The sequence below is a fragment of the Acanthochromis polyacanthus genome, chromosome 15 (assembly GCF_021347895.1).
Source record: "Acanthochromis polyacanthus isolate Apoly-LR-REF ecotype Palm Island chromosome 15, KAUST_Apoly_ChrSc, whole genome shotgun sequence".
NCBI classification, from domain to species: Eukaryota; Metazoa; Chordata; class Actinopteri; family Pomacentridae; genus Acanthochromis; species Acanthochromis polyacanthus.
Window position 1 is genome coordinate 34155825 of NC_067127.1, and position 16742 is coordinate 34172566.

Here is a 16742-nt window from a genome sequence, read left to right on the forward strand (position 1 = left end):
CCTTTATCAAGTACCGCTGTTGTTCAGAGTCAGTGCTGTAAAAATATGTAAACAGACATCTGAATCAAGGTCAAGGTGCCTTTATTAGTCTCCCTTGGGAGAAATTTGTCTTGGACAGAGAGATCTGCTCCGCAATAAAAACACAAACTACTCATACAACAATAAAACAAACATCTAGAAGAAAAAATGAATCAACCACTAGTCACAAGTGGAAATAAAAATAAAAGTGCAAATTCAGCATCACATATAAAAATAGTACAAAACCCAGCCCTTACACTTTTACACACATGGTTATCTGGATGGCCTTACTAGCTTCATGTCTTTCTGTTCATCCGGGGTAATCTGCTCAATAAGGCTGAAAGAGCTTCTTTGCGATGTTTACAATATTTAGCAGGTGGTATTCATGCTGATGCTGATATATGTTTGACAACATTAAGCAGGTCAGGTCGTACGAATAGCTAGGTGAGAATATCGACAATGACTTAAGCTGGCACACACAAGTGGCAAGTGTCTGCCTGAATCCACCAACGCCTGCATTTTCTCTGTCGGCGCAGAGTGTTTGGTGTCTGTAAAAATATTCTGATTGTTTTTTACAGAGCAACAACTGAGTCTGTGTTACGGTATGGCATTACCAGCTGGCTCGGAACTTTAGCTCAGATAGTTAATCTGTTAAAGACAGCAGGGAAAGTCATCGGTGTTCCAGCATCTCAAACCCCACCAGACCTGTTCGAACAAATGACCCTCAGACAGGCAGACAATGTTTTCTCAGATACCTCTCATGCACTGCACCCCAAATGCAATCTAGTGAAGTCAGGAAGAAGATACAGGGTTCCACCATGCAAACACAACCAGTGCAAACACTTGTTCATCCCTCTGTCAGTGAAGCTCATTAAAAGCAAACTTATATTTGAGCCCAAAGTATAATTTTTCACTAAATCTGACCAAGTTGTGTGTCTAAACTTTACCAAACATTGAACAGCATTGTGAATTTTATTGTTATTTGCATGGATATAGTAGCTTTCAGACAGGGAGATTCAACAGTTCATCTGCTGCATGTCTCCTGCTGCCACTATGCTCCTATTAGTTGTATCAAAGGGAAGAACCAAACTGCAGTGGCAAGACCAACCTGATTTTCTGCATGATTTGGATAGAAAATACAATCTGACCACAAGATGTTACAAGCATAGACAAGATTTTTACAAAAAAAAAGAAAAAAAAGACGGTTTTATGTCAAAGTATAAACAGATTTATGGACATTAAAGTAAATTATTTAAAAATATAATAATAATAATAATAATGATAATAATAATAATAATGGATTAGATTTCAAGGCACTCAAAGCATTTCACAATGGATCCATTATTCATTCACTCACACATTCTCACTCTGGTGGTGGTAAACTACATTTGTAGCCACAGCTGCCCTGGGGCAGACTGACAGAAGCGTAATATAAGTAAATAAAGTAAAGAAAATAAGTGAAGTGCACAAGTATTCACCCCCTTTAAAGTGACTCACCTAATTCATGCCAGCAGCGCAAGTCACACATTACTGAAAATGGATATCAGCAGAGTGTGGTGAATGTCTCTCAAGTAACTGTCGTATAATGATACCTGTATCTGGATGATCCTGTGACCGGTGGACCAGTACTCCTGGACAGAACTACACTATCAAGTCACTCCACGCAATTCTGTGAAAAGGTTACTGAAAGATGATTCAGGGGATGGTACAAGAAAATTTTCAGTTTCTCCTCCCATTCCATTATCTGTGGGTTACCTTTTTCTTTTCTCCAGAAAACAACAGCAGCACGCTCAGGGCAGCTTCTTTCCATGGTGAAAATGGAAATTTAATTGCAGCGCTTGTCTCCCTGTGTGCAAACATTTCAATACAAGAGCTCCATATTTTGAGGGAACACCAAGCTGCATACTTTTCTGAGCTCCGCCCATCATTACTAAGGGGATGGCTGAAAGAGGGCACCAAGACAAAGAACTCATGACTGCTCTGAAGGAGTCACGAGCTTCAGCGGCTGAGATGGGAGAGACCGTTGATACAACTGTTTAAGCTTTACAGGTGACACGCTGAAAAAAATGTTATATTAAATCACCAGTTCACCAGAATGCATGTGAGAGACTGAAGTCAGCTGGAAGAAGGTTGTTTGAACAGACAAGACCAAATTGAGATTCTTGGCCAACAGACTACACAGTATGTTTGGTGGAAATGAAACACTGCTCATTATCACAAACACACCACCCCCACCATGTGATGACCTCTGTCTGATGCTGGCGAAGTGAGTGTGTGTGTGTGTGTGTGTGTGTGTGTGTGTGTGTGTGTGTGTGTGTGTGTGTGTGTGTGTGTGTGTGTGTGTGTGTTCAGGTGCTGGCTATACTTGTGGGGACCAAATGTCCCCACAACTGTAGGAAAACCGAAAACAATGTCACTTGTGGGGACCTCATTTCGGTCCCCACAAGTTTAAACAGTGTTTTCTTGGCCATGTTGTTGCTACTGAAAAAAGTAAAAGTGCAAAAACGTTTCTTTAGGGTTAGGCATTGTTTTGGTCTGGGTTAAGGTTAGGGTTAGGGTAAGGGTTAGGGGTTAGATATGAATGGGAGTCAATGGTAAGTCCCACGGGGATATAAGAACCAAACGTGTGTGTGTGTGTGTGTGTGTGTGTGAATGTGAAAAACTGAGCTTGTTGTGTTTCCATTCAGAACTGATTTGGGGAATTCAGGTCTACAGATGTTTATGTATTCAAATTGAAACTAACTAAATTTGCTTACATATTTTTTTTAGTGTGAAACATTGAAAAGAAAAAAAACTGAAAGGAATGTTTTGTCTTAATTAAAAAAAATACTCTTTGTAAGCCATGTGTTTATTTGTTTAATATTTTTGATGTTTTATCTGATAATTTTCCCATAGGAATTTATTATTTTGGAAAATTGTAACAAATAGACATTTGTTTTTGTTTTTTTTTAAGCTAATGAAAATGACCTATTTCCTTTAAAATGAGTTTTTGAGTATGTCATGGTTTTGACTACTATTATATGTTGCATTTTCTTAACCGCCAGAAATGATCATTTTCAGAAATGGTGTTTAAATGAAATAAAATAGATCTAATGAAGTAACTACTTGATTACTTTCCACCGCTGTCGCCACATTGCTCTCCTCTCTGATGATGGGGGCTGTCCAGGCATTGTGCCAAACACAGCTGGCCTCTAACCAGACACCCAGTGAGGCTCTCCAGAAAAACAGAGAAAAACTCTAACCTGACCTTTAAATGAGATAATAATGACAATATGATTGAACTGGAGCACTGCCATCTTCTTCCCCTTAACTCAGTGTTTCTGCAGTTGGTCTGAAACTCACTGTTTGTTTGACTGGCGGCTCTGATGGAAACAGCTGAAGATCGAGTTTGGATTCTGCAGAGAGAAACTCCTGCTGCTGTGAAAAAGCTGCCGCTGATAATCCAGGTTTCATTAGTGATTTTAAACACTACTGTTATCTGTTTACAGGATCTGATGTCTGAATGTGAAGCTAACGTGACTCCATGTTGCATGTTGGGATGTGGTGCCTCCTTATGTTTGTTAGCATGGCTAAATCCCGCAGTTTGCTGAATTGTGAATTCGTACTCTAGGTCATCCGCTTAGCCACTGCAAAATTGTTCACAAGCTTTGATAAATAAAAAGTGAAATATTTTATTTTTATTTGTCCTTTTTTAAAGATGTATTATTATACGACATTTCTTCAATTATTATTTTTAAAAATGCCTTCTTTTTGACTTAGCTGCCGAAAGCAGCTGCTGTGAATGACTGCTGTGCTGGCAGATTTTGAATTAATTTCTAATTGGAAAGGACTGAAAGACTTTCCAGAGTTTGACTTCCAGTAAAATCTACAGTAAATGTGACAAATGACAGGCTCTGTTGATTGTATTAAAATGGGGGTGCTGATGTGTTCAAAGTGCAGGAATAAATACAGGAGGGGCTGGATCAGGTCAGGTGTTTGTGGTCGTGTATTTTTAGCATTTTTACCAAAGAACGTCCATGGTCAGGATGACAGTATAAATTGAAAAATAAACAAAAGCAATGCAAACATACATTAAATTTTAAAAAAAAGATTCCTTTTGCAGGTCTTAAGACCCACTCAGTGCTGAGAAGCTACTCATTAAGTTTCAGTGCTTTTGGGAAGCAAATCTTAATCTTAGGATGGTTTGTAAAAAGGAGGTTGAGCAGGAGACCCATAAAGAAGGGCTTTAGTCTCCGACGCAGCACTCATGGGTTTGAATCCGACCCATAGCCTTCCCCCACTCCTTTCCCTAAGGTACCCGTCTCCCTCCACTTTCAAACTATAACAAAGGCTAAAAAGCCCACTAAAAATAACGAAATGTATTTTTTTTTAATTAACTGAAAGTGAACATGAGTATGCAGTCATTGGTGAACACATTCCTAGTTTTATATTCCACTGCACTCATCTGTGGTTACAGTTCCAAACCCACACAGTCACAATGTTTTCTCTGGACGCAAATAACCTGGAACAAATTGGACAAAGCAGAAAAAAAATCTTTAGTGGAACTTTTTTCTTTTTATTGGTGGTGAATTTATCAAACACAGATTCGTACACTTCTTAACATTTTCTCTCTGAAATCCTCTTCAAAGTTAATGAAGTAAATGTATGTTGAAGTTGTATTTTTCCTGCTCATGCAGTGCAGGCAAAGAAAATGTCCTGATGACTTCTGACCCCTCGATAGTTCTTTAGCCAATCAGATAAATGCATTCTTTTCAACAGGACTTTATAGAATCCAATATGAAAATATACAAAAACATATTTTTTGTCTTTCAAAGAATAGAATATGCAGACATTTGGATGTAGAAAAACATTTTCTTCTCAGAGATGCTGTAAACCAGAGACAGCAGGGAGGTGTCACCCTCATTCACAAAACCGTACTTTTCTGTAAAATTTCCTTCCTTTTTAAACTTCCTTACGCCATTAAAAACTGATTCCATCCATACAGAAATCAATGAAGAAAAATATGAAGAGCCAGACAATCCACTGGACCACTACTTGCCAACAGAACCAGGACAAACAAGAATACAGGGACCAGAATGCATTGTGATGCAAGCAGGAACAAAAAAAAGAGGGGGGGGGGGGGACAACAACAGCAACAACAACAACAACAACAACAACAAACAGACTGATTCCTTCATAACTCTGCTAATGAATTCATATCTTATATGAATTTTCTCCTGCATTTTTTCCAAACAAAAAACATAAAATAAAAAACTTGAATTTTTATTCTTTTCGTACCGACATGGAAACATTGACGCCAGTTTGTTTCCATCGTTCTCCACAGGAGTCCAAGTGCTACATCGTCCATCTGTCCTTCGTCACAGTGCTTCCAGTACATATACTGCATTTCCCAGCATGCCCCTGCTCGTCCACCTACAAGGACACACTCTTCCTCCATCAGCAGAGATGGAGGGATAGCATGAAGAAATGAAGAGAACAAAAAAGTGTGGAATTTGATGAAAAGCTTCACCTTGACCACACAGTGTCGCTGTTTGTCAGTCATGTCATTAAAAATTCAGCACCAGTGGGGGAAAAAGGCCATTTTTGATTGGTTTGTATTTTGCGCAGAACATTCTTTTTTATTCTTACAACAAATGACACCATTAAAAAAACAAAAAGAAAGAGAAAGACTCCACCCCTTCAAGTGACCCCACCCCTATGTTCAAAGTAGGCGGGGTCAAGATGACCCCTAGCTGCTGGATGACTTTACCCACCCCTAAAGAAGCATCCACTAGAAAAGTTTAACAAGAGTCTTTGGCAGATATAAAGAAACAAAAGGCTGAATAGAGACTGAACAGAGAAGTGTGCTGCTGCAGGGATGGAGGTGGACGAGAGATTGCTCCTCTCCTCTGATTAGCATTTTTGTTTTCGACACTGATGAAGATTATAGTCACAGAAATCAGCCACAACATCCACAAGTATCAAAGTGACAGAATGCTTTCAAAGTGTGAAACAGATAAATATTCAGATTCTAAAAGCTGGGATTTTAGTAATTCATCCGTCTTTTAGCTATACCTAACCCTAACCCCCTGCAGAGGGTTGCAGGGGGCTGGACACTGTCCCAGCTGTCACAGAGCACACAAGATGAGATTTATAAAATTAATGCCTGCGTGTCTGAAGCAGTTTAAAGTATCAGTCTGGATGCTAAAAACTGAAGATTGGTATTCATGAGTACTTTCTGACAAAATTATTAATTGTTATATTAAACAAATTGACCAGTGACATCCCAGTCAGATGCCCATTTATCTGAGTCTTTTCAGATTTGTTTGCCTCACAGATTCACTCTGATTCCTTTACGTGGCCACTGCAGCTCATTTCTGTGACTGTCATCAGTGAAGAGGTCCGAGAGATAAAATGGATGTTTGCAGGACTAACTAGGTTGATATAAGTCACTGCAGAGCTGCTGTGAACGCTGCTGGGATCATCTGAGGAAGTCTGCCCATCTGTGCTGGTGTTCATGCAGACCGGATGACGTTCTGTTTGTTGATGAAGTCCAGAGCTGTGCTGAATGCTGAGGATGACATACTGAAGATGGCAATCGTCCCGATGAGTTCAGTCTGTGTTTTATTCAGCTCATGTGTTTCTGTGTAACAGCATCCTTTATCTACAGCCTCCCAGAGAAACAGACAAAAGCGTCTTTAAGTTCCGCTGACTGCCACACTTCAATCTGTACAGTCATGGTTTTTTTAACCCCTTCAGTGTGTGTGAAGATGTTTTGATTTGAATCACTGTCATGTGATCCTTTCTGTGATTGACACTGACTCTTATTTGTCAAATATTTCCTGGTTTAAATCATTATTTTTTTTTGTCATATTCAAAGACCACATCAGTGTTTTAGCAAGATTCAGCTGCTTAACTCTACATTACACATCCTAATTAAAGTTTTCTTTTCATGGCTTGCGACAAGATAATAATCTGTTTGTACAATATCTTGTACAAAATATGAAATGCAGATATAAGAGGTGCAAAATAAGATGTGCATACAACTCTTGGAAAAAAATACACTATCTTGTTGCATAAGATTAAGAAAAATTACGTCTTTGGGACTGCAGGTGTTCGGTAAATATTTTAATGTCGACGTTTATTGTTGTCATTATTGCGGCAGGATAAAGCAGGGTATTTGTAAATTGATTAGAAACTAACCTCAGATCACTACAGACCTGATGTTCACCTGATTGTTAAGAGTTTGCTGAAAGATTTTCATTCAGGATTAACATGAATGAAATTACACAGCTGCCTAGAACACTAAAAAACATTCAAATTAGCTGTTCTCTGGCTGTAAATTACAGCATGTTTCCAAAAAGTCCTACCTGCTAATTGTGTTCCACATTTTAAGAGAAAAGCACTAAATAATCTACCAGGCTGGTCAAAAAAAAAGAAAGAAAAGCTTTACAAACTGCTTTCTGAAACACAAGTTAAAACTCTAGAGTGGATTCTTCCTGATTTTGAGCATCTGTACAGTATAGATCTTTCACAGATGGATGTAAAATAAATAGATCTGATCAACTCTAAATGAAATATTTTTCACTTACCAGCTACATAATTTAAATTGTTTCAGAAAACAATTGAACAATATACTGAGGTCATTAAAAAGGTAGTTTAAACAGCCAGAATTTCATTCAAATCTTTACACAAAGTTTTAGACAATATACTACATCAAAATTTTGTATGTATAAGTTATATTGTTCTTCATTGGTACAAAGCCACAAAGGAAGAATTGATTCTAGTTTTGTGAGAGCAGAAAAAAGTTTGTTTGCTTTGCATCTAGGCAGTTCTCTGTGCACACAAGTCAGAAAGTTCTACATGCCATATACCTACAAATCTACAATGACTTTTAACAGCTAAAAACTTGTTAAACCACTGGCATGGTCTTAAGGACTGGCTGGAATTCAAAAAGAATTTGTAGAAAAATGCTTTAATACTAGGAAAAGTTTAGTTTTGGCATTAGACCTGAAAATTGATGCATCATTTCAACAACAGAATTTAAAACAAACAAACAAACAAAAAAATAAAACCCCAAATTGTCAAACAATCTCTGGCACTCAAAAGGCAGTATATCATCCTTAGAGTCTTTAAAACGTAGAATTAGGCATTATATTCCATGTATCAGAAACCAGAAACTCTAACAGGGCAGTCAATGAAGTCTCAGCTTGTTGATCTGTAACACAGTTTTGACATTTCAACAGAAGCAACATCACAGAGCAGAAATGATCCCAGAAACTCCATGTGGAGTAGATATGCAGCTCCAAGCTCCTCCCACCACAAACCTCAGCCTCCTCTGATTGGTGGAGCTGCTGAGTGGCGTTCTAGTGAAGGCTGGAGGTGACGGTGTTGGATTGGTTTCCTGCCTCAGGTTGTCCTCAGAGCAGCGGGAGGAGGGCGGAGCTCGGCCCAGCAAGAAGAAGTATTACCAGAAGAGAAGGGGGTGCTATGAGGAGGCGAGGAGGAGGATGAGCAGGAGGGTGAGCAACATGGCAGAGGGCAGAATGAGGCTGCAGCCGCCGGTGGTGTCGTCGGTCAGGAAAGGTTCCGGAGACTCGTACACGGAGTCATCTGGAAGAGATGTCGGATTGGAATGGCATTAGTCAATATAAAAACAGGGAGAAGTAACAAAATACTTGATTGGCATTATTCATTGGAACTGAGGTTGTGAACACTAAATAGGTGGCCAGCAGAAAATACTTGTTTTTACAAGTTATGACGTGCGGTGGGTTGGCAACTACGTATTCTGCACATACACACTAAAGCATGTACACTATTGTCGCCATGCAGGCACAAAGTTTGGGCTGCATGTTGGCATCCATGGAGGTGTCCACTCAGACTGTTGCAGACTTGGGCAAATGACAAAATTTACATAATGTGGGCCTTTGGTGAAATTTGGTTGAACATTACGCCCATCAACCTTCGTACATCCTATCTGTACGACTGCATGGACTGATAAAGGCAGTGTTACACTCTTATTATTTTTTATGTTTCATGTCCTTGTTTCAGAAAAAGTGGTATAAATCCTCTGTTTCAGAGGGATTCTGGGAACATAGGATGTCAAGAGTTTCTGTTTTCTCTCCTAAATAGTAACATCTTGTGTTTTCAGTGGTTGACATTTTCAGAAGCAGTATCCTGTGCAGATAATCCACTTGCAACATCTGTGAACACTTATTCTTCCTGCTCAGCAACACACAGAACAAGTTCCCAATCCTGTGTTTCAGTCACAAATCAGCTTTTATCAGCACAGGTGTTGATGAAGATGGATTTTTCTTAGGAAGATGGAGGATTTCCTGCCAATGGCGGCGTTAATGTGTTAATGTGGCTTTCTGTTGTGACACTTAAATTCTCAGAATCTCCTTTAAAACTGTGAGGAGGAACTGTTTACCGCCTTCACTGTGACAGCTGGGAGTCTTCACACTTTCCCTGCTTCAAACTGACATTTACAGTTTTATATCATGGGGGAATGATTAATTAAGAATTCAGAGATATTTCATGTGAGCCTGACTCATCACTCAGTGACTGTCGACGCTTTTATTTCACTGAAGATCAAATGCAAAAAAAGGCTTCATGTAAACACCCAACTCTGAATAAACTGTTGAGAAGGGTGTTTTCAGTCGAGATGTACAGCATGTAGAAGGTAACTCTTAGTTACAAACAGTTGTCAGCTTCAAAGTAGAACTGGTTTCCTTTGGAGAATATTTACATTAACGCTAAATCAAAGCAAGGTGTTATATAGTAGCACTTCCACCTCAAACATGCAATTTACAGTCGCTAATGGTTACTTTAAAGTTTCACTACAGATTTTCTGATTGAAGTCACTGATCACTGTCCTCTGTGGAACCAGCCCAGCTCACATGAAGAGAGGAATGTTAATCAACTGAGGCTCCTTCAGTGTTTTCAAAAAAACAAAAAAACAAGCAGCAATAAGATATTTCTGACCTTCTTTTGTTCTGGACTTTGTGTCATAGACTACATATGTGCTTATTGGTATTATTGGTTGACGTTGTTTGAAGGTTGGCGTTGAGCTCTGCCGACACTACCAAAGGCTTGAAAAAACATATCACCTACTGTGCTCTTTATTCAAAAAGACTATTTTGTCTATATTGTTATTTACTGTTAAAGGTTTACTATGAGTGTGACAGGGTGTTGCACTGCCAGCTCTGTTGGCTCACAGCTTGAAGGTCCTGGGTTCACATCCCTTCACATCCGGGACATCTCTTTGTGTATGTTCTCTGCTGGCGTGGGTCTCATTTTATATATTGGGTACTTGCCAATACCAAGGCCTAATCCAATACTCTTTTCCTAGATAACACGCACTTCAAGTACATTAAAGTTATTAACATTAATCCAATAAACATGCTTTGCAACTGTATAGCTATACAATGCACGAAGAAAAAACAGTATTTCTGCATCTGAGCTGTTCTTTAATGTTATGCAACGAATTAGGAACCTTGTTGTAAAGCTCTGATAGGTCTTTTTCTCCAGACTTGTTTGGACAAGGTAGGGACGACTGTGGTTCCAAAGGCTCTAAAAGATCTTTTTTCATTATTCTGGCTATATGGCTATATGCATTTCAGATACATTTTTGTCGATTAGCTCTTCCACCAGCCTCCGACTGTTTATTACTGTTGCAACCTGGTGGTCACTCAATGGTCTCTAGCCAGAGCTCATATCATCCAAACAAGTCAAGATCAAATAGCGCAACATTACTTTGTCCCAGTAGAATATGTAACAATGGTGATCTCAGCACAGGGTACATTTCCACTGTGCAGTTTGTGTTATCAACTAATTAATTCATAATTGAGAATGATGGCAATTACTGCTTCACAAAGTATTTCAACATTTGAAAAACTGATGTCCTCCCTGTACGACGTCTGTGCGACATCGGATGTGAACAAAAAATTGGCCGTTGATATTGGATCGGGACTTCCCTAATTGAGACTATAAACTCATAAAATGACTAGTCATCGTGCTTACAAGGACCCAAATGGCCAAATCTGCAGCATTAACAACTTGGTGGAACATGCAGTCCCATGATCCTGGCTCGTCATCAGGGTCAGATGCTGAGACTCAGTCAGTATAAAGTGTTCAGCAATGTAGGGACCTCAGAGACTTGTCAAAGAGAGAGATCAATCTCGTCTACTTTTTTTTTTTTTAAGACTGTGTTACTCACAGTAAAAAATATCGCTGGTTTTATTTCAATTAGCAGATGAGCAAGACTGAGTTGTCTTGGAATGAAAACTAAGGTCGGCAAGGTCAGAAATGACACAAAGACCACCTCATTCGATTTTGGCAGAGATGTGGCTTATGATCTGGATCCACAGATTTAAAGATTTCCCATTGAGAGATATAGCGGCCATCACAGCATCACCGTTACTATGACAACAAGCGAACACTTTGCTGACAATCATGATTGCGATCCTACTACAAATTGACCACTGCCGACTTATTGGAAATGGTACAAGCAACAATTGATTAAATTGTGGGGTCAATCCGAGTCCCATCAATGAACGATGGACACAACATATTTAGGTAACGCGATTCAGTATCTGTACATAACGTACACATGCATAACACACCTGTACTCAGCACAAGTTCAGCGAATGAACAGTCTTGGCGGAGTACTGTGCTCTCTGAGCGCTTTTCTTGTTACTCCGCCAAGGAACGCGGCGGAGATATGTGACGATCGGCGAGTGTTAGTCTGTGAATCTATGAATCTGTCTGTTTGTGTGCAATGTTGCTCAGAAATGCACCAACGGATTTGGATGAAATTTTCAGGGAAGGTAAGAAATGACAGAAGGACCAAGTGATTAGATTTTGGCAGTGATGTCGCTTATAGTTTGGATCCATGGATTTGTTAAGGATTTCCCATTGCTAGATATAGTGGCCAGCACGGCATCACCGTAACCACGACAACAAGTGAACGCTATTTCAGTTACCTGCATCAATTCACTCGACCCGCTACATATTTCGGTCACGCAGTTCGGTATCTGTACATAAAGTACACATGCACAACATATGCCTGTGCTCATGCAAGGACTTTTAAAAATTTATTTAGTTTGTGGATTGATCTATATTAAACAGCCAGATTCTGTGTTGTCGTGATTTCTGAATACACAAATTGAGGAACAGTCTTGGTGGAATATTGCGCTCTCTGAGTGCTTTTCTTGTTTTTCTCTAAAACTGTTAGTCTTACTTAAAAATACACGCATTTAGTTGTAATTAGTATTAAAAAACATTACATGGCTCTCACAGAAATTTATTTTAAAATATGTGGCTTTCTTGGCTCGCTCAGTCAAAACGGTTCCCGACCCCTGCTATAAATACTGAGTTCATGTAGAGGTTTGACAAATGGAGGATTGTTTCAGACTGAATCAATGTGAACCCTTCAATGATGTGAACATCAGTAGCAAAAGAAAGGGAACTCACTGGTTGGTTTGACGTAGATTTTGAGCTTCAGACAGGGTTTCCCAGCCAGGTTGGGATGTGGCGACGCTGCAGAAGAAACACACAGAGCAGAGGGAGGTAAGAAACATTTACTTATGCAGCAACCTGCTGTTTGCATCAGACAAAAACACACTGAGGTGAGATATACAGGAAACATGAAGCAATCTGATAAGGCAATACAAAATACACACAAAGAGAGTAAAATATAATATAAGACGTGCAGTACAAGATAAAAAAAATTCCCAACTCTAATTTAATTAAAGACAGCAGCAAACATGTCAGTCCTCCAGATTTAGTCCAAAGTCAGGGGCAGTGAGAAGATTTTTGCAGGACAACCTGAGAGTTCTGGAGGCCATATATTTGATCTTCCATCCATCTATTATCTATACACCACTTAATCCTCATTAAGTCATGGGGGGCTGGAGTCTATCCCAGCTGATTTAGGGTGAAGGCAGGAGACACCCTGGGCAGGTCACCAGTCTATCACAGGATTATACATAACAAGCAGAACTCACATTCACACCTACGGATAATTTAGAATCACCAATGAACCTCAGCATGCTTTTGGACTGTGGGAGGAAGCCTAAGCACCTGGAAAAATACCCACGCAGGAGAGCATGCAAACTCCTTGTAGAAAGATCCCGGAAAGGTGGGGACATGAACCATGGATCCCCTAGCTGCAAGGTGACAGTGCTAATCAGTGTACCACTGTGCAGCCCATATATTTGATTTGGTATTTGTGAAATAAATGTACAGCACTAATAAATGTAATGAAGGAGGTGACGATTGGAGACAGATTGTGGTTAGAATATGAAGTATGTTTTTTTTGTCCTCTTTGTTGAAGGCCTCCTCAAGAGGTTGAACGGTGGATACCTACCATATGCAGGTCATGTGTTGGTCGGCAACATCAGTCACTTGATTCCTACGTTAAATTCACCCTTTGTGTTTCAGGTTGGACAAGTCTTTAAAGATGAACTTAATTTGAACACACACACACACACACACACACACACACACACACACACACACACACATGCACGCAAGCACAAACACACACACATGCCCCCACACAAATGCACGCATGCACACCGACATACATGCAAAGACACACACACACATGCGGAAAGACACACACGCATGCACGCACACACACACACACACACACACACACACACACACATGCAAAGACACACACACATGCACATATGGACACACACGCACACATACACACACATATATGCAGAAAGACACACACACACGCACACGCACGCACTCACGCCACACACGTACAGACAAAGACACACCCACCCACACACACACACACACACATAAGCAGAAAGACACACACACACACACACACACACACACACACACACACACACACACACACACACACACACATGTTTGTACTTCTATCTTAGTGAGGACATCCATAGGCGTAATGCATTTCCTAGAGCCTTACCCTAACCTTAACCATCACAACTGATTGCCTAAACTTAATCCTTACCCTAACCCTAACCAAACCTCAATTCATACCTGTTCTCTAAAAACAAGTCTTCACCCTCAAACATGGCTGTTTCAAAGTGAGGACCGGCCAGAATGTCCTCACTTTGTAAAAATGTCCTCACTTTGATAGTTAAATGCAGAAAATGGTCCTCACCATGTAGCAAGTACAAGAACACACACACACACACACACACACACACACACACACACACACACACAGCTATTAAGTGTCATTTAAAACAAACTGCCCATGTGTCTGTGTCTCTGCGGGACGCCTTTCAGTCCAAATGAGCCACAATTTAGGAAATGTTTTCCAGGTTGGAGGACAAATTAAGTCTTGACAGAAACACACAGACTATAGAAAGCTTGTGTTTCTCTGGGTTTTAAGCTTTCTTTTACTTCAGCAACATGTCTCATCTCTGCTGATAAACTTGCTCAGCGCATTAAACCCTGTATATGTTATTAGAACATTTGTGCCTATTGAGGGCGATATTGAGGATCACTTACCTACTAACTGCAGCTATTTTTACTTTAGTTACATACCACAGCTGCCCTTCAAAGTATGGAGTGTTTCATGTAGTATGCATACCACTGAGACATACTACTTTGTCATATTGCTGTAATATTTGATGCAACTACACAGAATTACAAAGGATTGTGGATCATAATGACCAGGAAAGCATGATGACTTGCAAACTACAAAGCCCAACCGGATGTGGTAGGACACGGTATTTTTGGCATATTGCTTTTGATATTATGTATTAGGACATACTCCATCTGTTTCTGGCATACTATAGTATGGTAGTATGGATATTGACGTGTATCCTTAAACAATGGATCGAATAATGGGTCACACCAAGAGGATAGTATGAGTTGTCTATCCTTAAGTGTGTCTTTGCCTTCACCATGGTTACTGTTTCTGTACTCCCATTAGTCAAGTTCATCTCCTGACATCTCAAGTGTGTCAGGATGGGACATGTTTTACTGTTCATCACAGGTGGATTTTTTTTATAGTGAACCCCAACCATAGCTGGAGCCAGTCTCTGTAAAAGGTAATGGTCACAACAATGCACCAACACAACTGACAAGACGTGCCTGCTTTGTGTGGTCTATTTGCATGGTCTGTTTTCATGTCCTTTTTTGTCACTAAAATATTAAAAAATGAAATAAACACAACCTGGGACAGTCAATTGGAAAAATTTTAAAAAGTGCTGGCTTAATCAAAATCTGAACTTCACTACATGTCCTAAATACATAACTCTAACGCTAACCCTAACATTGGTAGGTCAGCGTCTGCTGAAAATAATGCTATAAATATCGGCTTTCGTTTCATATAACACTGAGTAGCTGAAATGTTTTTCTTCAAAACAGCATGGCGAATTCTGTGATGTTTGACCAACAAGTTGGGAGTTTATTTAATTTTTTTCAACGTGCTTCTCGGTGTTTATTTTGTTATTTTGTCTAATTAAAATGAATGTACAAAGATCAGTCATCACAGGTGAAGTGAATAATGATTACCTCATTACAATGCAGTGAGTGGGATGTATTAGGCAGAAAGTGAACACTTAGTTCTTGAAACTCGTGTTCGAAACTGGAAAAATGGAAAGCATGATAATCTCAGAAACTTGCTCAGCATTGTACCACAGTATACAGTATGCAGTACTCACAGATGTAGTAGTACTCATGTCCTGGCCTAAACTCAAAGCCCAGGCTGAAGGGCGTGAACAGCTGAAACTTCTCAGAGAACTTGAGTGGTCCGTTGGGGCTCTGTGGTCGGTTACACTCCCAGCGTTTGAAGCCCTTCCTGTGGTGGTCGCAGGTCATGTATCCATCGTAGTTCACCATGTACAACACGTAGTGCTCCATGCGCTCTGCCAACCCCGGCCCTTCGTAGTGAGGACAGTAGATGTCCAGGTAGTCGTTGATTGCCACCTCCACCGTGTACTCACCCCGAAAAAACCTGAGGAACAGGACATTTGAGGTCATTTCTTGCTCGTTTAAAAGAAGCATTTTGTTGTGTTTGCTGGGGGTTGTGCGCGCGCACACACGCACACACGCACACACGCACACACACATTATGTTTTTCTATCATTGTGGGCACCTACCATTGACTTCCATTCATATCTAACCCCTTACCCTTACCCTAACCCAGACCAAAACAATGCCTAACCCTAAAGAAACGTTTTTGCACTTTTACTTTTTTCAGTAACAACAACATGGCCAAGAAAACACTGTTTAAACTTGTGGGGACTGAAATGAGGTCCCCACAAGTATAGCCAGCACCTGACCACAACACACACACACACACACACACACACACACACACACACACACACACACACACACACACACACACACACACACACACACACAAAAAAAATCCAAAAATGAATATACAGTATCTCTTAAGAGAAAACCGTTAAAGCGTTAAAGGGAAGTAATTAAAAGTCAACAAAGGCAAAGTTAGAGCTTCTGTACAAATGTGTGCAACGGTTGCCAGACTCTCCAAAAGTCTTCAGATTTATGATTCAGATCATAAGTCAGTTTTTCTAGAGGGAGGAAAGCTGAAATCTGTGATAGCCACATATCTACTCTAGGGACACCATAACAATAATACGCATTTTTAGCAAGATGTAAAAGAACTGTTAACAAAGACCTAATGTCTGTATCAAAATGATTGCCCCGTAGCTGGTTTAACAAACAAAATGAGGCGGACAATGTAAAATGTTTGCCAGTGACTTCCTGTA

General features: G+C 40.0%; 1 protein-coding gene across 1 annotated transcript in view; it reads right to left on the reverse strand.

Moving 5' to 3' along the window:
- Positions 1-4552: 4552 nt before the first annotated feature.
- Positions 4553-16742, reverse strand: part of LOC110961064 (ephrin-A2-like) — a 124562-nt gene continuing 112372 nt past the window's right edge. The window contains exons 2-4 of the mRNA XM_051959952.1: positions 15663-15955; positions 12472-12537; positions 4553-8610 (exon numbers count right to left, since the gene is read on the reverse strand). Of these exons, the coding sequence (XP_051815912.1) occupies positions 8486-8610; positions 12472-12537; positions 15663-15955 (484 nt within the window). The 3' untranslated portion in view covers positions 4553-8485. The remainder of the gene's footprint in view (positions 8611-12471; positions 12538-15662; positions 15956-16742) is intronic.